The sequence below is a fragment of the Anolis sagrei genome, chromosome 5 (genome assembly GCF_037176765.1).
Source record: "Anolis sagrei isolate rAnoSag1 chromosome 5, rAnoSag1.mat, whole genome shotgun sequence".
Classification (NCBI taxonomy): Eukaryota; Metazoa; Chordata; class Lepidosauria; order Squamata; family Dactyloidae; genus Anolis; species Anolis sagrei.
In genome coordinates, this window is record NC_090025.1 from 103,609,832 (window position 1) to 103,632,330 (window position 22,499).

Here is a 22,499-nt window from a genome sequence, read left to right on the forward strand (position 1 = left end):
TTAACTGTCTTGATTCAATACTATGGATTCATGGGGGCTGTATTGTAGCAAACTCTTGAGCCTCCCCAGCCAAAGAATGTGGATACCTCACCAAACTACAAATCCCAAGATTGCATAGTATTGAGTTGTGACAACTAAATTGCATATTACATCCCTCAAGTAGGCATTCCAGATGCTCTTGAAAAAGCTTCCCCCTTGGCTTTGGCTCAGCACTAAGTTTGCAGTATTACATGAATCTAATGTGCACCCTAATTTTGGCAAGGTAACTTAGCCAAAAAAAAAAGGGGGGGGAGCATTACATTCGAGTCAATAGTAAATAGTAATGAGGCACAGATGATCTGTATTTTATTGGTTTTATTATTTATTGAATTTTACTTACGTTAAATGTTTTAATTGTTTTTATGTTATTGCGGGTACCAAATTGTGCCATTTGTAAACAGCCCTGAGTTACCCTCGGGCTGAGAATGGTGGTATATAAATATGATAAATAAATAAAGAAGAAGAGAAGAAGAGAAGGCTGAGAGGAGATATGATAGCCATGTATAAATATGTGAGAGGAAGCCACAGGGAGGAGGGAGCAAGCTTGTTTTCTGCTTCCTTGGAGACTAGGACGCGGAACAATGGCTTCAAACTACAAGAGAGGAGATTCCATCTGAACATTAGGAAGACCTTCCTGACTGTGAGAGCCGTTCAGCAGTGGAACTCTCTGCCCCGGAGTGTGGTGGAGGCTCCTTCTTTGGAAGCTTTTAAGCAGAGGCTGGATGGCCATTTGTTAGGGGTGATTTGAATGCAATATTCCTGCTTCTTGGCAGGGGGTTGGACTGGATGGCCCATGAGGTCTCTTCCAACTCTTTGATTCTATGATTCTCTGAAAATAAAATAAATATGGTAGTTAAACATGAATATAATTTCCCCTCTCAGCCTTTACTCAGATCCCTCAGCCATTCCTAACAGAACATGATTTCCAGATCTTTTATCATGTTGGCCACCCTTCTCTAGACACATTCTGACTTGTCAATATTTTTTTTGAATGTGGTACCCAGAACTGCACACGGTATTATTCTAGGCGAGGTCGGAACAAAGCAAAATAGAGTGGTATTATTTAGTGAACTGGTTTAGACACTATATTCTTATTGATGTACCACTGTTGTTTCTCTCTGCATTATTTTTTATCCAAAGGCTCTCAACCTCTAGGCATTCGCTAAGTCATGTCCTTGACATGCAGTCCTACTCATACTCCATTCCTGTTTGGTCTATATTTTTGGAAAAGGTTATACCTTTCCATTACTAAGTACCAGCAATGAGACTAATCCCACCAGGTTTCACTGAGGGCTATTAAATTGTATTTGCCTTCCTAAAATATATATTGCAGCTAGTAAAAAAAAACAATACCATGACATAATCCAAGAAACATTATTTTGGATGGTAATCCCTGCCTCCCACTTCACCCCTGCCAGGGAAAAACAGAACAGCAGTAACACCATGATTAGATAGATGGACCAAAACTAACAAAATGAAGTTCAACAGTGACAAATGCAAGATACTCCGCTTTGGCAGAAAAAACAAAATGCAAAGATACAGAATGGGGGATGATGCCTGGCTCGAGAGCAGTACGTGTGAAAAAGATCTTGGAGTCCTCGTGGACAACAAGTCCATGAGCCAACAATGTGATGTGGCGGCAAAAAAGCCAATGGGATTTTGGCCTGCATCAATAGGAGCATAGTGTCTAGATCTAGGGAAGTAATGCTACCCCTCTATTCCGCCTTGGTTAGACCACACCTGGAATATTGTGTCCAATTCTGGGCACCACAATTCAAGAGAGATATTGACAAGCTGGAATGTGTCCAGAGGAGGGCGACTAAAATGATCAAGGGTCTGGAGAACAAGCCCTATGAGGAGCGGCTTAAGGAGCTGGGCAGGTTTAGCCTGAGGAAGAGAAGGCTGAGAGGAGATATGATAGCCATGTATAAATATGTGAGAGGAAGCCATGGGGAGGAGGGAGCAAGCTTGTTTTCTGCTTTTTTGGAGACTAGGACGCGAAACAATGGCTTCAAACTACAAGAAAGGAGATTACATCTGAACATGAGGAAGAACTTCCTGACTGTGAGAGCCGTTCAGCAGTGGAACTCTCTGTCCTGGAGTGTGGTGGAGGCTCCTTCTTTGGAAGCTTTTAAACAGAGGCTGGATGGCCATCTGTCAGGGGTGATTTGAATGCAATATTCCTGCTTCTTGACAGGATGGGGTTGGACTGGATGGCCCATGAGATCTCTTCCAACTCTTTGATTCTATGAATAAGTTCCCTGCTTGCTCATGATAAGCCTATCTCCATTCCATTCAAAATGCTTTGTGTGCAAATGACTTTAGTTGCATTAAACTCAGGTGAATTTACTTCTCAAAAAACATTCATAGGTTAGTGTTTTGAATGATCCAGAATTTTGTGAAGTTACTAATGAAGAGACGGTACAAGACATTCAGAAAGTCTAGTTCTCTCAGTTGGACTTGATTGAAGGTCCAATTCAACAGCATCTCATTTATCAGAAATGAACATGTTTCTTTGAGATTCTGAACAGTTGGACATTTCCAGTCAAAGTGAACAATAAATGGTCCAGACACATCAGTTGCCTGATGCAATAAAGGAAGTTTGATACAATTCCCAAATTAAAATTCTAAAATTCCTGAATAATTATTAAGAACAGTTTAACAGAAATTGGTGAAAATCAATTTCTAACACGTGATCAGTGGGAAAAGGAAGAACACAAATGAGGGAGGAGTGAGAAAAACGTAAGCTATTTCAAGAAAGAATTTGGATGCCAAACCCAGGGATTTGCAAGGAAAATCAAATGAACTAAAAATACTTTCAGAAACGTTTCCATTTCTAGATTAGCCTTTATTGGGTAGCAATTGGTAAGATTTCTGACTTTCACTTGATATTTTAACTATCTATAGGTTATCTCATGAAAGGAAATTTGAGAGAAATGTTTCAGGAATATTGACGTTTTTTGATAACCTTAGCAGTAGGCACGGTTAGGTACCATCGGTATATTTGTGATTTGGAATAAATTCAGAAAAATTACATTTTTGAAGCCATTTAGAAGTTTTTAAGAAAACCGGAAGTCCCTTTGCCCTTCCGAAGCTTTTTCCGCCATTTTTGTTACGACTCATGAAGTGAGTCGGAAATTATTCAGCTTTTCCCCGCTTCTGGTCCCTGGCCTCAGCTCAAGCCAGAGAAGCCAGTTTTAAAGCCAGAGAAGCCAGTTTTAAACCAGGGAAGGAAGGAATTTCCTGGTCTCAGCTCAAGCCAGAGAAGCTAGTTTTAAAGCCAGAGAAGCCAATTTTAAACCAGAGAGGGAAGGAATTTCCTGGTCTCAGCTCAAGCCAGAGAAGCTAGTTTTAAAGCCAGAGAATCTGGTTTTAAACCAGGGAAGGAATGAATTTCCTGGTCTTGGCTCAAGCCAGAGAAGCTAGTTTTAAAGCCAGAGAAGCCAATTTTAAACCAGGGAAAGAAGGAATTTCCTGGTCTCAGCTCAAGCCAGAGAAGCTAGTTTTAAAGCCAGAGAAGCCAATTTTAAACCAGAGAAGTAAGGAATTTCCTGGTCTCGGCTCAAGCCAGAGAAGCCAGTTTTAAACCAGGGAAGGAAGGAATTTCCTGGTCTCGGCTCAAGCCAGAGAAGCTAGTTTTAAAGCCAGAGAAGCCAGTTTTAAACCAGAGAAGGAAGGAATTTCCTCTGCTTGCTTTTCCCCGCTTCTGGAGTAAAACAACTACTTTCAAAGTAAAGACCACCCAATGAAACAGGAAATGACACTTTCAGACCATTAATGAAAGGATTCTGAAATCTCGTAAGTTTCAAAAAGATTTGAACATTTTTTTTCTGTAAAAATCAGAATTGACTTTAGAATCGAACCACCATTTTGAACCATTTTTTGATCAAACAAGCCTAATTAGCAGTGTTAATGTTAACGCACTTGATAACGTATCATTTTGGCAGCCATCCATCTCCTGCTTATGTATGAATTCATTTGTTTATTTCCTGACAGAACCTGGTAATGTTCCTTAGCTTGCTGGTTGACTGGATGATCCCAGATATTCCCAAGGACATCAGCGAACAGATCAAGAAGGAGAAGAGTGTGCTGGTTGACTTCTTTCTGAAGGAAGAACATGAGAAATTGAAACTGATAGAAAACTTTATAAGGCATGACAAGCAAAGTAGTAGGAGTGACAGAAAAGAAAGGAAAAATCGAGCTGCCAGTTTTTGTCAGTTTAGGCACAATAAGCGAGGCAGTTTTACATCTTCTAGTTCGCTGCATACAGATGTGTGATCCCAAAAGGATATATTTACTGCAGATGAATTATTGACTCCCTCTCTACAGAGAACACTGAGAACTGCAGCACCATAAGTGGGGCTTAACATTATGTGCCATTACTCTCATCTTGCTGCAATTCCTAGTATTCTGTCAGAAAGGAGGCCATGAGCAATAAACTAGTATAAAGCAGAATATCCATCTATCTATTAGGGGTATGCACAATCTTATTTTGGTGTACGGGATTCAGGCGATGCAGCTGCTGAATCCCCGGAAACGAGCCTAACGGGGGCCACCCAAAGCCTTCACTGATACAGATCACAGCAGCCAGATCTTTTCAGCTAATGGGGGCTAATGGGGCTGAGTGGCCTTCTACCTAAGGCAGCCGCGTGTGGGCTGGTCAGCCTTGCAAATCAGGTAAGCTGCAGCTCCTCCTCTTCTTTCTTCCCCAGCAGCCTTCTCCATCCCTTCCCGAAGCCCCTCTCTCAGTGCCCACTTGAGGCAAATAGGAACTCGCTTTCCCAGCAGCACTTTGTGTAGTGTGGGCATTGGAGGAGCCTCTGTGTTCCCTCCTGGGGCATGATAAGAGTTGAGGTTTCTCTCTGTGTGTATTTCTTGCTTTCTTTTTCAGCCAATCAGAGGCCTGGTTGACTGTGTCCATTCTCCCCTCCCCCCCCCTTTGTGGCGTGCACTTGTAACTTCAAATCCCAGAACCTCCTCTTGTGTTTTTTTAAAACATTATTGTAAAAACTTTAAATATTTCTCAAAAAATCAGTGGATTGGTGAAACATTCTAAAAAAAATAACAGGCTTGCAATCACAAATGTGGCCTATTTATTTATTTATTTATTTAAAACATTTATATTCCGCCCTTCTCACTTCGAAGGGGACTCAGGGCGGAGCACATTATATACATGGCAAACATTCAATGCCGGGACACAAATTCACATACACATACATAAACATTAAAAAACATTTATCAAAATGTTAAAATACACCATTTAAAACCGTCCTAGTCATCCGCGCCAAATCTAATTGGCCTGGTCATCTTTCCTATTGCCGCTTTATTGCCCTGTCCCGAAAGTTTGGGTCCCACAGCCAAGTTTTTCCATCCTTCTAAAGGACAGGAGGGAGGGGACCGACCTGATCTCACCAGGAAGGGAGTTCCATAGCCAGGGAGCAATTACCGAGAAGGCCCTGTCTCTCGTCCCCACCAATTGCACCTGTGACAATGGCGGGACGAAAAGCAGGGCCTCCCTAGAGGATCTTAATCTCCGCGATGGTACAACTGAGGCATGTTTCATGCTGATAGGCCTAAAAACGATTGAGAAATTTATTTACTATACTTGTATACCACCTTTTGGCGACTCAAGGCAGTATACAAATTAGCCTCTAAAGTTTTCCTATTGGTCCCAATAGAAAGAATCTTATGGAAACAAAATCAGACCCACCCACCCCTTGCCCTCTGTTCCTCAACTTCAGGAACTTACTCGTAAACAAAACGAGGGGACAGCCGAAAACAGGACTGAAAATGGCATGGGTATTTGCTGAGTCTTACACCCCTATTATCTATCTATCTTAGGATAGATATACCTTAAAAGAAATAATTGTCCTTAAGACATATATGGAAAGTTTGTATATCTGTTGTGAGTTACAGTTGAAGGAGGAATTGTGGAAATGTGTGACAGAAGCAAAATGGTTATCAGTCTGCACAAAGAGATTGTACTAATTTTTAGTAACACTAACTTTTACCAATATCTATTGTCCATCCTGAAAATGTACTCATGCAATGTAGACAGTCCTGTCCTACACACCACATTTGGTGTTCTTTTAGGTCCTGTGGGATTCTTGAGTATTCTTGCTGAAACAAATTAACACAAGGCGGTTCTACACAGATACTACAATGCAGTTTGAAGTCAGCTTAAGGGCAGGGTGTCCACAAAATGCTTACCCCCAATGTGATTTGCGGTGTGGATCAAGCCAGAAACAATGTGTTTAAAAAAACTCACCAGAATGTGTGGAACAAGCTAGATAATGTCCTGCAGCTCATCAGAGAGTATGTTCCATGTAGGGCTCAAAACTGGGGTGATCCCAAACTGACAAGGATATGTGCATCAGCACATCTCAATGGACTGGTTAAGGAAAAAAACCTGCATTTTCCAACATATTAATTATAAAAACTGCAGTTTCTGGGTTTAGTTTCAATTTGAAATCAGCAGATATTGTGGCCATCATTCCAGCCTCAAACCGGTATTGAGGCTGGAATGATGGTCACAAAACTGGTGTATTGTGACCATCATTCCAGCCTCAAACTATTAGAGACCCTAAGTTGGGTCTTCTTAGGTCCACATCACAGGAACACGTAAGGAAGGAGACAGTCCCAAAAAAGATTTTAAAAAAACAAGGTTTATTTTAGTTTCTTCATGAAGATGATGGACAGCCTGGCAGCATACGCAGATGCTACCCTTCAAGTGACTACCGCCGCCCGCCCCCCCCCCTCTTTTTCTGCTGACTTTTATACTCAAGTAATAGGTCATGGAAAGTACTCTCTTTCCAGCCCTCCCCCTTGACCTTTTGATGGAAAGTACCTTCTTGTACTTGCAGACTCTGCGCTTAACCACAACCTTTGAACTTAACCACAACACAACTTCCGCCTTCTACATGTCACATCTTGTTTCTTAAAAACATTTTCTTCCGTGTTGCTCCTTTTCTACAGACAAAGGGTATATTTTTCTTTTGCTGTTAATTTCATTCAAAGCCCCTTGCTTAGCATTTGCAAATTTCACTCAAAGACCCTTTCAAAACTACGATGTTTTCTTGTAGGTGCTGCACAGCTAAGCCATTTTGTTTTAATCCACTTCCGAACTGGATTATAGTGTCTGTGTAGAACCACCCACAAACTCTCTAGGAGAGTTTCACCCATTATTTCACCTGATTAAATAATTTACTGGATGAAATCCAAAATCTTTGCTCCTGTGCTTTTGCCAGTAGTGTAACACAGAACAGTGAAGCAGATAAAGCTTTCCCATCATTTTATCTCTGTGTCAGAAAATAACTTTGCTGCTAACTCTATGAGTTCAACTGGAGCAAGACTGGCTCGTTTAGGTGATGTTCTGGTGAGTCTGCAATATAATGCTGGTAGTTTTAAAAACAGTTCAATATGTTTGCAGCATTTCAAGTGGTCAATATGTTTCTTGGCGACTGGTGTCAATTTTAATTTTCCCTGGAGACTCAGCACTGTGTGGTCCAGGGAAGATGACCTCGTCCCTTTGGGAAGATACCACAAGTCACCAGTGCCACCAGTCTACATTTGCACAAATGTTACTAAAATCGCTAGAAAACATTTATAGTTTAGTGTTAATATGCCCAAAGAACATTGAAGTAATATGTGTTGTGCACTAAAGATGAATAATTTGTTAATTTATAAGGAAAGGGGGTTCTTGATGCAGTGGGAACACCATCCCTCGAATACAGGGGTCTTCAAACATTTTAAACAGAGGGCCAGGTCACAGTCCCTCAAACTTCTGGAGGGCCGGATTATAATTTGAAAGAAAAAAAAGAATTAATTCACACTTCACATATCTTATTTGCAGTGCAAAAAAAAATTAAAAACAATATAATAATTAAAATGAAGAACAAATTTAACAAATATAAACTTTTTAGTATTTTAATGGGAAGTGTGGGCCTGCTTTTGGCTGATGAGATAGGATTGTTGTTGTGTGCTTTCAAGTCGTTTCAGACTTAGGTTGACCCTGAGTGAGGGCCGGGTAAATGACCTTAAAGGGCTGTATCCGGCCCGCGGGCCTTAGTTTGAGGACCCCTGCTCTAATACTTGCCATTGAAAATGAGGTGATTAAGTTACATGGGTTAGAAGCACCAGCATTTTACTTGGAGCCCTCATCTCTGTCGCCCTTCCTTCTGTTGCTCTTCCACATTTTTAATGTACTTTCCAGTGCAGGCACATTTTTTTTCTTTTTTTCAGAATGTATATACACCACTGCCATTAGAAATGAAATCGCATCCAAAGCCTAAAAGATGGAATTTATTTATTTTTGTGCAAAATTTATACAAATGACAAGACACAGATCAACTTTTGACCACTGTTCAGACATAAAAATAAAGGCTTGTATTTGTTGAATGATGGTGTTTAGGATGACAAAGTATTTGTGTGCAAATACTTTGCACTTGGAAATGAATTTAGGGTACAAAAAGACCATGAAATAAAACATAATGAAACTATTAAAGCTCCTCAGGACAGACGGAGAATGCCTTTTATGCCTTTTCAGGTCCTAATGTTTTAACTGGAAGAGATTTAAGAATATGATTTTAAGCATTAAAATCAGTACAATTTTTAAGGGGCTTTACTTTGGCTGAGTAACACTTATTCCTTGCTGTACATTTACAGTAATTAAAATATTACTATGTGTGTATTTTATTGAGAGAATCACTGCTTAGGTAATGGTCAAAATGTATCATACTGCTGTTCTCTTTGAATAAATATTTAAAAACTCTTTCAACAAGTTACGCCTCGTTCAGTGTTTCTCATTATTACAGTAATTATATCTATTGAGTGAAACAAGAATGCTCACTGTGTCCTACCCCACCCAAAACCTTCCTATGCTTGTTTGAACAAAAAAAATCAATTTTATTTAGGTGAATGAAGTACGTGTGACCAGGATAAGGCAGCAGGTTACTAACTAGAGTGCCGTACCATGGGAGGACAACTCCCATGTTGCAGCAGCTCTACTGTCTGCCGATCTGTTCCTGGAATAAATACAAAATTCTGGTTATTACCTATAAAGCCTTAAACGGTTCAGGCCAAGACTATTTGCGGAACCACGTCTCTGTATACAAACCGGTTCAAGTGTTGCAATCTGCGGAGAAGGCGTGCTCTCGGTTCCACCCCCATCTCAAGCACCGCTGGTGGGAACGAGAGAGGGGACCGTCTCTGTGATCGCACCCTGCCTCTGAAACTCCCTTCCAAAAGAATTAAAAACTGTTCCCTCTCTCCAGTCCTCGCCTTCAAAAAGCTGCTAAAACCCATCTATGCACCCTGGTGTATGGAAAAGAGGAAGATTAGCACTCCTTGACCTACATGCTCACCTAGATATGCTGAATCTTGTCTAGATGCTAAAACTTGTCTAGATACTGGAATTTATTTCAGCCTGTTGGTTGTGGAAAAGTACCGCAACTGTCTTTGGGTTTTAATCGCTAACTTCTAGTAGTTTTATCTATTGATAAATTTATATTAGGTGTTTGTTTATATGTGTTTTTAAGTTTTATCTTTTCTATTTTGCTTTTTATTAAGTTTTAAAGTCAGGTCATTTATATATTGTTTTATATGATAAGTTTTGTTGTGATTTGTTTATATGCGGGAAGCCAGGTTGCCTTGGCTGAGAGGCCCTAAGGATTTTCCTATGCAAAAGTCTTCAGATGCTTGAAAAGTTTAACAAAGTCCTTTATTATTGCTTAGATCTTCAACAATTTAAACAAACACTTCTCAGATCTTCAACAAGTCAAACAAATGCTTCTTAACTTGCCCAAATGGACAGGTAACTGGCTTTGTGAACAGATTCTTTTATTTAAAAGGAAAACCTTTTTTAACCCCTCCCAGGCAATCTACTTTCTATGCTTGCTGGTGTGGGCTCTACTCCTGGCTCCAATTGATTCTGGTTACCTGAGTAGACCTACCAGCCAAGGCTTTGTAGATTCTCCAGCTGGAGTTCTTTTGGATCTTTTCCACGAAAGATGTGGAGCTGTTTCCCCCGGATGCTTCTGTTTCCCCCGGATGCTGTGAAAAACAAAGCTTATCTACAGATGGAGTTGATCCACGTCCTGTAGCTAAGCTTTCCACTATAAGACTGAACTAAAAATGGTTCCCTTTCCCTCCCAGAGCCCTGGAAAAGGGGTGGAACCAAAACTTATCAATGATAGACAGGTCATTGACCCTATAATTGCAAACCAAGGGAAGCCACCTTACTGCAAAATGCATGGAACCTTGGAATATATGCAAACACTCAATAGAAAGAAAATGAAGCTGAAGCTCCTGGTATAGCCATACCAGCACACTCCTTGTTGGCATTGAAAGTTTTCCATATATGTTGGAAACCACCCTGAGTCCCTCTGGGGACATAGGGCAGTCTACAAATTACGTTTTATTATTAATATAGCATTCTTGATCATATAGAACTTTGCATTGAGAAAGACATGGTTACATTTTTAAATAGAATACTCCTAGTAAATATTCATAAGTTCAGAGATAGAGGTGGCTGAAGATCCATCTACACCAGTGGTTCTCAACCTTTCTAATGCCGCGACCCCTTAATACAGTTCCTCATGTTGTGGTGACCCCCAACTATAACATTATTTTCGTTGCTACCCCATAACTGTAATTTTGCTACTGTTATGAATCGGCATGTAAATATCTGATATGCAGGATGTATTTTTATTCACTGCACCAAATTTGGCACAAATTCCCAATATGCCCGAATTTGAATACTGTTGGGGCTGATTTTGTCGTTTGGGAATTGTAATTACTGGGATTTATAGTTCACCTACAATCAAAGAACATTCTGAACTCCACCAATGATGAAATAGGAACCAAACTTGGCACACAGAACTCCTATGACCAACAGAAAATACTGGAAAGTTTGATGGGCATTGACCTTGAGTTTTGGAGTTGTAGTCCACCTATATCCAGAGAGCACTGTGGACTCAAACAATGATGGATCAGGACCAAACTTGGTACGAATACTCAGTATGCCCAAATGTGAACTCTGGTGGAGTTTGGGGAAAATAGATCTTGACATTTGGGGGTCGTAGTTGCTGGGATTTATAGTTCACCTACAATCAAAGTGCATGCTGAACTCCACCAATGATAGAATTGGGCCAAACTTCCTACACAAAATCCCCATGACCAACAGAAAATGCTGTGTTTACAGATGGTCTGACACCCTCTTGTGACCCTTCCAGGGGTCTCGACCCCCAGGTTGGGAAACGCTGATCTACACTGACCATTTAATGCAACTTCAAGATGACCTGAAACTGCAGCAGCTGCAAAATGTACACTGCAGCGTAGGTTAAAAGGGTTACAGTGCATTAAAGAAAGTTGCAGGAAAGTCCAAGTTAATTCCTTTAATGTGCTGCAGCAGATCCCAATATATTCCAAATCCTAAAATGGAGTCAGCTCCACAGAATGTGAAGCACATTATAGACACCTGCCCTCCATGAAGCACTTAGTAGAATTCAGAATGTGGGGCTAGCAGAGGGCTAATTGACCCCATTAAAGGGGTAATTGATTATCTCACTGCTGTCATTTTCCCATTGTTTTCACCTCAAATGCCTTTGGAAAATGATGCACATCTTTCCAGGAAATGGGTGGAAATCTAATCACCTGCACAGCCAAACCAGTTCCTCCCCAACCAGTGTAGACGTGTCCTAGGAGGCAGAGCAACGTATTCAAACTGTAAGTAAAGATAATCTGCCTATAAATTAGGACAAAATTTACTGACAGTAAGAGTTTTCTCCTTCTGAAGTGTTTTAAAGAGGGGGTGGACAGGAATATTTCTGTACTCTTGCATTGCAGGAGGTTGTATTTTGTGGTTTCTTCCAACTTTAAAATTCTCTGATTCCATTATGATTATCATCATCATCTGAAAGTTAAGAGACACTGCAAATGTTCAATTCTCTGCTCCAAATTACATAACCAGACAGAGACTGGCATCTTCTTAGGACATTTTTCCCACCAGTGTTTTAGAACAAAGGCCAATTGTCTAATCTGTTCCTGCAGAATTCTGGGAGATGTAGTTTAGGAAAGCCAAGGGCCTCTCTAGCTGAGAATTTCAAAGGCTCTGTCCTGAACAACATTTCCCAAAATTCTGCAGGAGCAACTCTAACTATTAAAAGATTCTATAATGCAGGTAGGAAAACATCCCAAATTTATTTATTTGTTTATTTGTTTATTTATTTATTTCGGACATTTGTATGCTGTCCTATTGATATCGAGCTCTTTTTTGGGGGTTCTCCCAGCGAGGAGAGTCCCTAAAAGGACCGCGAATGGGGTCCTGACCTTGGCGAGCGGCCAGCGGATGCCAATTCAATAAGACGCAAAAATATTAAGAATTAATCTCGCCAGAGGCTGAAGAGGTACCCAACGACCGAAGCGTTTATTTAGCGATTCAGCTGAAAAGGATGCATTACAGGGATATTTCCTCTATAAGCATACAGTACAGTGATTTTCAGGCATATTTATACAGACAGAACAAAGGAATCCTGGCTTGAATCTCCCGCCCGCCTCCTGTCAGTCCCCTCTGTCCTGGTTGGCCGGCTCTGGAACAGCTGGGAGGAGGCTTGGCCGCTGGTCCCACCCTCCCTCCAATCGCCGGCCGCTGTTGCCTCCAGAGGGCCAATCAGAGCCCTCGGAGCGCCTCCAGAGATTGTCCAATCAGCGGCCAGGAGGCGGGCTCTAGTTTGACAGCGCAGAGGGGCGGAATGCCTGGGAGGAGCCTGCCAGCTGATGGAACACCTTTTGTCTCTTCACGGCAGGGAGGCGGATGGGGGGAACAAGGGATTTCCTGGGTCCCGATAAAAGGATGTGTATAGGCCAAAAGGGTGACTATGGGTGGTGTCTGGATCTTCAACCTTGGGGCAAAGGGGGCCTTTGTCACAAGGGAGCATGCACAAACACCATAATTGATGCAATCAGTCTGTTTTCCGGGCTTTGGCTGACAAAATCTCTGACTTTTGTTTGTCTGACTCTGAAAAACAAAAGCCATGGATTTGCCATTATTTATCCATGCAATGTCAATATGAATGGAGTTTCTTCCAAGGAAATTGGATTCCTTAAACTGTAATCCCCCGGTCACATACTCTTTTTGTAGGGCAAAGTTCAAGAGGGGAAAGGCAAGGAAAAGGGGTGAGGGTGCACCTCATTTCATTACATTCCATATTACACACACTTCATACATATATCCTTTACAGTCTTTCATAACTCATAGATTTCATAGGAAAGATCCCCATCCCAGTGAAGTTTATTGGAAAACCCACAGCAATTAATAAAGGCAATAAGCAGAGTTCTTGAGATATGATCCTTTTCCAGTAAGGGCACGCACATGCAGGCGGGGGCCCTTTTTCCCCAAGCGGCTTGGTTTGGAGTCCATGGAGGAAGTCCGTGATGCCAGGGCACCAAGTCAGTCAGAGAGGGCAGAAAGGTCCGCAAAGAATCTGCAAAGGCTGGAGAGTGGGGCAATGTCCTTTGGAGAACTACATTTCCCTGATCTTTGGGCCAGGGTCCAGTGCACAAGCCAGAGAATTCATAGAGAGGAAACAGGAACCCAGTTATGTGTGCTGGGTCAGGAAGCAGCAGAATCCATTGTCTGGCCCTTGGCGAACTATAAATGCTTGGGGGGGGGAAGATGCTCTGCATCAAATCCTCCCTTCGAGGCTGGGAAATGGCTACACTCATTTCCTCAAGCCTCGACAATCCCCCCCAAGCACCCAGGGCCTCTTTCTAGACTGATTAGATTGTATTCTGTTGATTATTTCGGGGCCCAACTCAAGCAACAACAGCCGGACCCCGCCGGGTGGGAGAGACCAGTGGCAGAATGTCCTTTGGGTTGGAGGAAAAAAAAAAGACTGAAGTAAGAAGGCGAAGACGGTGGAGGCAGGGGATGATGGAGTCTGTGATGGCAGCCAGCATGGAGCACTCAGGGGTCCCAAATGAGTTCCCAATGAAGAAGGATAGCACATGGTGGAATTCTCCCATCTGGCAGCGGTCCTCAGGCCTCCTGGGGGCGCTGGCTCCTCCCTTGGCGCTTGGGGGAGGGTGAAGATGGGGCACAGTCTGGCTACTCCTTCTGGCGTGGCGCCTCCTGGTGACCGCAGACAGGTCCGGCTCTCCATCATCACAGAGACTCAGGGGTAGAGTCTAGGACAGTCAGAAAGAAGATTTACAGCCCCCTCCCACCCCCCCCCCCCATTCCCAGCCCAAGGGTAGTTAGTGGGGAAACAAAAGGGAAAGAAAACTTTCATACCTAGTGGGGGCGTCAGTGGTCTCCTTTTGGGTCACTCCTCTGCACAGCCTCTGGAACGGGCAGGGCCTCCTTCCTTTATGGCAGTTGCTGTGGGATCCTGGTTGCTCCTCCTGCGATGGCATTCCCCCGTGGGGGCTCAGATCAGCCTCTAGGAGGGGCTGTCTCTTCTGGGCGGCATGGGGTCTTGTCCTGTTCTCCTAGGATCTTCCTGTGCCATCTGGGTTCCACACAGGAAAGTCCACAGACCTCCCATTGTTCACCTCACCCAGGTAGTTGTCCTCAGCGGCAGGAGTGGATTATGGGTCCCACAGTTCGACCTGGGCCTCTTCACTGTGCAGAGGGGACCCCTGGGCCTCGACGCCCCCTTTATATTTAAGGCAGTTAATGGGATAATTTAGACATACACATACATGCGCTCAGGGAAAGGGGAGGGAGGAAGGGCCAGGAAGGAAAAAAAAAAGCATCCGAGGGACTGCGTGTGTGTGAGAGAGAGACTTAACCATAGATGTGGGTGAAATGTCAGGAGGGAATGCTTCTGGAACATCCCTTCCTTAGGTTTTTGGAGAAGGAGGTAAGAGGGAGCAGCAGGATTTCTCTGGGATAGAGGGAAAAAAAATTCACAGAATGCTGGCTTCTTAGAAGATGGGAGGGGAGGGAGGAGAGAGAGAGAGAGAGAGAGAGAGAGAGAGAAACCCAGCAAACTTTACTTGGCAAAAGGAAACAGGAGCAGGAAAAAGCCCCCCCCCCCTTACACCTCCCTTTGTTTGCAAGAGGAGAGAGGGAGGAGGGGTTTGAAAGCAAAAAAAGGGGAGTTGGAGAGTGAAGAGAAAACAAAGGAAAGGCAGGGACATTGGTGACTGCCCCTGAAAAATGGGTTTTGTAGTTGCACAGAAGAGAAGGGGAGAGGAAGAGAGTTCTTGGGTCAGGGAAACCAGAGAGAGAGAGACTTTTGCAAGGCAGCTGAGTCACATCAGTGGCAGGGTCTCTCCTGGTGAGGGGAAACACTGTTTATTATAAATAAACAGGCACTGAAGATTCAGCTTTTGAAAGAAAGGGATGTAGTAGCTTGGTGAAGGGGGAATGAGCAATGCCTCCCTTTTCCATCTGAAGGAAGGAAAAAGGTGGCACAGGAGGAAGCAGGAGAGGAGGAGAGCAAAGAATTTCCCTGATCATTTCCTCAAGGAGCAGTGGGAAAAAAACCAAACAGACAGAGGGGCATATGAATGCATCATAAATAGGGAATAGGGAAATGGAGGGGTTGGGAAGGGAAGGAAGGAGTCAGGGAGATTGGGTAAAGGGAAATGGGAATGGGATGGTAGGGGAACAAGCAATTTCTTCCAAAGGGAGAGGGTGAAGGGGTCTGGAGGGGGTTTCCTGGGGGTTGGGGCTCTGTAACCTTCCCCTTGCATGGTCGGAGTTGGTCGCAGCTACCCCCCTTCCGCCTCCCACCGGCACATGGTAAAAAAAGCATGAGGCAAAGGCGGTTTCGGCCCTCTTGGCCCCCTCACAGCGATCCGACTGCCATGAGGGGCCACGAAACTCCACCTGCTGAGGGCCCGGAGGGCCACCTCTCCATGCGATTTTTTTACCCTACTGGCCTGCGTCGGCGACGCAACCCTGCCCCATTCCGCCAGTATCTTCCCAAAAGATGTTTCTGATGAAGCAGGACGTTTGATCCCAGTATAACATGCGCCCATCTCTCTTGATAGCCCCACACTGAAGTGGCTAATCAGGGTAGCCCCCCCAACCGCTGGCAGGCTAGAGCCTGAACGGTCCCCTAGCAAGAGAGCCCGAGGCGATCAGCCCTTGGCAGCTAGGCAGTCCGAAAGGGAAGGGCTCCCTCTCCAGCGTAGCTCCAGCCAAGGCCGCAAAAGCGAGCTGAGTTGCTATTCTGGACCTCAAACGTGGATGTTCGCTACCTCCCGCCAGGAATTTGTTACCGAGACCTAGAGAATCCCTCCCCAGTGGGCCGACTCCGAAGCTGGTTCAGAAAGCCTAGAATCCCCTCCCACCTGGCAGCCAAGGCAGCCCGCGGTTGGCTTCTTACCCGTCCGGACGTTTTCTTCCCCCTTTTCCGCGTCGGTCGCTCCTCTTCCTGGAAGTCCTTAGATCAAGGCTTCCCTGGCGCTCCTTTGTGCTGAAACCCTAGGTCAGAGCTTGGGAGGAAGTGGCTGTGGGAGAATTTGTAGTTTTGGTTAGCTGGTCAAATGAAAGTCCGAATTGGGAGAGGCGCCTCTTTTCCCAAGCCATTCCTCCTTTGCTGCTGGCCCAAAGAATCAGACCAAGGCGCCTGCTTGAGAATTTAGGCTATAATTTAGTCTGGAACCTCAAGCAGCAGTCCCTTCGTGGTAAAGCCAAATGATATCGAGCTCTTTTTTGGGGGTTCTCCCAGCGAGGAGAGTCCCTAAAAGGACCGCGAATGGGGTCCTGACCTTGGCGAGCGGCCAGCGGATGCCAATTCAATAAGACGCAAAAATATTAAGAATTAATCTCGCCAGAGGCTGAAGAGGTACCCAACGACCGAAGCGTTTATTTAGCGATTCAGCTGAAAAGGATGCATTACAGGGATATTTCCTCTATAAGCATACAGTACAGTGATTTTCAGGCATATTTATACAGACAGAACAAAGGAATCCTGGCTTGAATCTCCCGCCCGCCTCCTGTCAGTCCCCTCTGTCCTGGTTGGCCGGCTCTGGAACAGCTGGGAGGAGGCTTGGCCGCTGGTCCCACCCTCCCTCCAATCGCCGGCCGCTGTTGCCTCCAGAGGGCCAATCAGAGCCCTCGGAGCGCCTCCAGAGATTGTCCAATCAGCGGCCAGGAGGCGGGCTCTAGTTTGACAGCGCAGAGGGGCGGAATGCCTGGGAGGAGCCTGCCAGCTGATGGAACACCTTTTGTCTCTTCACGGCAGGGAGGCGGATGGGGGGAACAAGGGATTTCCTGGGTCCCGATAAAAGGATGTGTATAGGCCAAAAGGGTGACTATGGGTGGTGTCTGGATCTTCAACCTTGGGGCAAAGGGGGCCTTTGTCACAAGGGAGCATGCACAAACACCATAATTGATGCAATCAGTCTGTTTTCCGGGCTTTGGCTGACAAAATCTCTGACTTTTGTTTGTCTGACTCTGAAAAACAAAAGCCATGGATTTGCCATTATTTATCCATGCAATGTCAATATGAATGGAGTTTCTTCCAAGGAAATTGGATTCCTTAAACTGTAATCCCCCGGTCACATACTCTTTTTGTAGGGCAAAGTTCAAGAGGGGAAAGGCAAGGAAAAGGGGTGAGGGTGCACCTCATTTCATTACATTCCATATTACACACACTTCATACATATATCCTTTACAGTCTTTCATAACTCATAGATTTCATAGGAAAGATCCCCATCCCAGTGAAGTTTATTGGAAAACCCACAGCAATTAATAAAGGCAATAAGCAGAGTTCTTGAGATATGATCCTTTTCCAGTAAGGGCACGCACATGCAGGCGGGGGCCCTTTTTCCCCAAGCGGCTTGGTTTGGAGTCCATGGAGGAAGTCCGTGATGCCAGGGCACCAAGTCAGTCAGAGAGGGCAGAAAGGTCCGCAAAGAATCTGCAAAGGCTGGAGAGTGGGGCAATGTCCTTTGGAGAACTACATTTCCCTGATCTTTGGGCCAGGGTCCAGTGCACAAGCCAGAGAATTCATAGAGAGGAAACAGGAACCCAGTTATGTGTGCTGGGTCAGGAAGCAGCAGAATCCATTGTCTGGCCCTTGGCGAACTATAAATGCTTGGGGGGGGGAAGATGCTCTGCATCACTATCTCGACCTCCGCAGAGGGACTCAGGGCGGTTAACAAAATGGCACCCCAACAAATATAGGAGAATGTTAATAACAGATGGTTCAGTATTATCTGGCCGGGGTGGTCCATGTCTTGGTCACCTCTAGATTGGATTACTGCAATGTGCTCTACATGGGGCTGCCCTTGAAAACGGCTCGGAAATTCCAACTGGTCCAACGGGCAGCAGCCAGGATGTTAACTGGGGCTCCTTACAGAGAGAGATCAACCCTCCTGTTCAAGGAGCTCCACTGGCTGCCGTTTATTTTCCGAGCCCAATTTAAGGTGCAGGTGCTTACCTTCAAAGCCCTAAACGGTTTGGGACCATCCTACCTCCGTGACCGCATCTCCGTCTATGAACCCACACGTTCACTTTGTTCATTGGAGAGGCCCCGCTCGTGATTCCACCTGCGTCGCAGGCGCGCTTGGTGGGGACTCGAGACAGGACCTTTTCTGTGGTGGCCCCCCGACTCTGGAACACCCTCCCAAAAGATCTTAGACAGGCCCCTACATTGGCAGTCTTCAGAAAGAACTTGAAGACCTAGCTATTCTGATGTGCCTTCCCAGATTAGGAATCTCCAGTACCAAGTCCCAGAAGCACTTTAGTAGAACTAAGATTGCTGTACACCGCACACTGCACTTACCCTATAATCCTACATACCTCCTGTCACATCAGCACTTTTAATCTTATACCCAGTACTCTGGTCCGGCCCAGTTTTATAGTGTCTTGATGTATTGTTTATTGCTTGTTGTTAATATTGCTTTAACTGTTTTTAATTTGCTTTAGGTGTTGTATTGTTGTATTGTGTTTTGAGGCCTTGGCCTATGTAAGCCGCATCGAGTCCTTCGGGAGATGCTAGCGGGGTACAAATAAAGATAATAATAATAATAATAATAATAATAATAATAATAATAATAATTAACCCCAATTGTAATGGAAAAGAAAGTTTCAACAAAATCTTTTAAAAAGTAGTGGATAAAAAGTTATGGGAAAAATTTAGACAAAATAGGGGATTGGATAAAGGTTGGAAGTAAGAAAGAAACGATTATGGAAGAATTTAGAGAAATAAAATTGACATGGTTCCACTGTATACAATTAGAACAATGGTTTAAAAATTGGGGGGGGAAATATTAAAAATGGAAGTAAGCTTAACCAATTTGAAAAATAATACGAAATGGAAGGGTTGTAGAAGAGCATGAAAATTTGAAGGGAATAACTAGTAAAATATATAAGATAATAATTGAAATAAAGAAAGGAAAAACAAAAAATAACACCCTCAAGGAGGTCTGGGAAGAAGATTTAGGGATAAAAATAAATGAAACAGAGTGGCAACAATTATGGAGACAAAGATATCTAAAAAAATTATCAATACAGGTTAAAGAAAATTATTATAAGTTAATATGGAAATGATGCCTAACACCAGTAAGAATAGCAAATATAAATAAAAACGATTCAAAAAATTGCTGGAGAGGATGTCAAGAAGCAGGAACATATATACATATGTGGTGGCAATGTAAATATGTAAATAATTTTGGGGGGAAATTATTTAGAGAAATAGAAGATATATTGAATAATAAAATAGAAAGAAGTCCTAGTATAGCTTTATTATCATTATATAATAATAAACAATTGAAAAAAGAGGATAAATATGCGATAACAAATTTATTAACAATAGCAAGACTGCTTATAGCAAGTTATTGGAAAAAAAATAAATATACAAATAGAGGAGTGGTATAAGGAAGTATGGAAATTGGCAATAAATGATAAGCTGACATGTATATTAAAAGTTAAAAGAGGTATATGGAAACAAAGTGATTTTGATGATGTATGGAGAAAATTCTGCCAGCTGCAGAAGGCCACCTTACTGGGATTTGCATGCATTATTCGCCGATACATCACACTTGGGAAGTGTCCGACGTGTGATCCAATTCAACAGCCAGCAGAGTGTCTGCTGTGGACTCATCTTGTTGTGTTTCCAAGACTAATAATAATAATAATAATAATAGCCACAAATACCATCTGCCTGCAACAAAGAACTGGTGGGATCATAAGCCTGAAAAGAGTTACAGAAAATGAGCACATCAAACTACTCTGGGACTTCCGAATTCAGACTGACAGAGTTTTGGAGCACAATACTCGTGACCTCACAATTGTGTGGAAAAAAAACAAAGTATGGATTGTTGATGTTGCAATCTCAGGCGACAGCAGGATTGAAGAGAAACAGCTGGAAAAGATGACACAATATGAGGATTTAAAGATTGAACTGCAAAGACTGGCACAAGCCAGTCAAGGTGGTCCCAGTGGGTGAAGTGCCTAAAGACCTTGGCCTGTACTTAAACAAAATCAGCGCTGACAAAATTACCATCTGCCAGCTGCAAAAGGCCTACTGGAATCTGCACATATTATTCGCCAATACATCACACAGTCCTAGATACTTGGGAAGTGTCCGACGTGTGATCCAATACAACAGCCAGTAGAGTGATCTTGTTTGCTGTGGATCCATCTTGTTGTGTTTCAAATAATAATTCTTAAATTCTTTACGGACCCTCTGTGATGACATCATGGCCTCTCAGAGGTCTGTGAACCACAGATTGAGAACCAATGCTACATTATCATCATCATCATATTTAATTACTTATTAATCGCCCTCCATCCGAGAATGCTCTAGGCGATTTACAGCTAAATTGTAAAAGATAAAATACATACATACAGAATTTAAAAATGGTTTACTAGAGATCGAATGCTCTAGTAAAAAGCCAGGTCTTAAGTGCTAGAGTAAAAGGCCCTAAGTCACACATGGCTCTCATATAGGGCGGCATTATAATATCAGTATAGATGTACCCAAAGAGGAGATAGAAGGAAAGTATGTTTTTCACTTGTAGCATTCTCAATTTATTTTTAAAATATATAACTAAAGCAATGGAAAAATAAAAGACAATTGATGATTTTTCAGTTATACTCATAACAATTACTAATTGTTTGAAGCAGACAACTTTAATTAATCATCTAGATGTTATTTTACTTGCTCTGTTTATACAGCATGTTATTTATTCATAAATGTATTAGAGCCCACCCACAAGTTCCAAGACAAGCCAGGCAAGGGTAGGCTGAAACAAATCCCCCTCCTTACAATGGAGGAAGAGTCTCTATATTTTCATATTGACATAACACTCTCTAGAAAGTCACAAGCTCTGCATCCATTCTCCAAATGCCTCCACCCCCACCAGAGGCTTTGATTCCAGCTCAGATTCCAGTAGAGGCGGAATTTTCTCTGCCGCCTATGTGGAACATCCTGTCTGAAGTTTATATCTGGTGGAGAAATTATCAACAAAAGAGCCACAGTTGATAAGACCTTGGATAGTATTTGGCACCAAATCTGTCATAAAATGGGAATTCAAGGTAGAGTTCAACACTCCTGCTTGGGAGAAAGCATCCCAGAGAAGGAACAAGTCTTAATTATGTTGAAACTGAATGGGTATGACCAGGCACTTCTATTTTTAAATAAAAGAATCCCTGTGTTGTGTAGGAACAGATTGGATGGGTTTCTATATTTAAAGTTCAGTTTCACTTTGGATCTACACTGTCCTATTTCTCAGGATTCGATCCTAGATTATCTGTGTTGAACTGGGATATATGAGGGTCCTTCCAGACAGGTCCAAACCACGGGACCTGTCTCAATTTTACCTGAGGCATCCAAATGACACCCCAGGTAAAACTGAATTAATTCAGAGAAAACTGGGATTTTCCGTTTTGCTCCAGATTAATTAAATACCTAGAAAGATCCAGGCCTAAAGCAAAGTTCTGGATCTTTCCAGGTGAGGGCCTGGGGTCAATCCCACAATGATCCCCATTCTTTGGGTTCAAGGAGGCCAAAGGAGCAGAACGACACCCACCTCTTCCCCTCCCTTTCTCTCCCCCCCCCCCAAACTTACCTGAGGGTTCTGACAGAAATCCAACCTCCCTCCCCCACTTCTTGACACATCATTTTTGTGCATTATGTTATAGGTCAGCCAGAGGCTGATGGTTTAACTGATGATTTAGAGAGGATTGTGGGCTTCCCTATGGCACGAAATGAGGGGGGCTCAAGTGAGGGAAATTCAGGTTTGGGAAATGATGTTTCTCTCTGTGAGAATACTGGCTGGGAAAGTGAAGGGCTTCAGGGTCAGTCTGAGGAGTCAGAAGTAGCAACAGCAGATAAGGAATCGAGTGAAGATCTTAGTGATAAGGAAGGTTCCCAGGAGAAACCACCAGTACCTACAGAGATCAACAAAAGTCTTCGTTTACAAATCATAGCTGAAAATAATTTACGTCAATCTGAGAGATTATGTGGGAAAGTTGGGGAGAAAATTCACGGAAGATA

At 43.3% G+C, this 22,499-nt stretch overlaps 1 protein-coding gene across 3 annotated transcripts in view; it reads left to right on the forward strand.

Moving 5' to 3' along the window:
- Positions 1-8,781, forward strand: part of ANO2 (anoctamin 2) — a 160,209-nt gene extending 151,428 nt beyond the window's left edge. For all 3 annotated transcript variants that reach the window (XM_067468942.1, XM_067468940.1, XM_067468941.1), the window contains one exon: positions 4,036-8,781. In XM_067468942.1, coding sequence (XP_067325043.1) covers positions 4,036-4,317 — 282 coding nt within the window. In that variant the 3' untranslated portion in view covers positions 4,318-8,781. The remainder of the gene's footprint in view (positions 1-4,035) is intronic.
- The last annotated feature ends 13,718 nt before the right edge of the window (positions 8,782-22,499 follow it).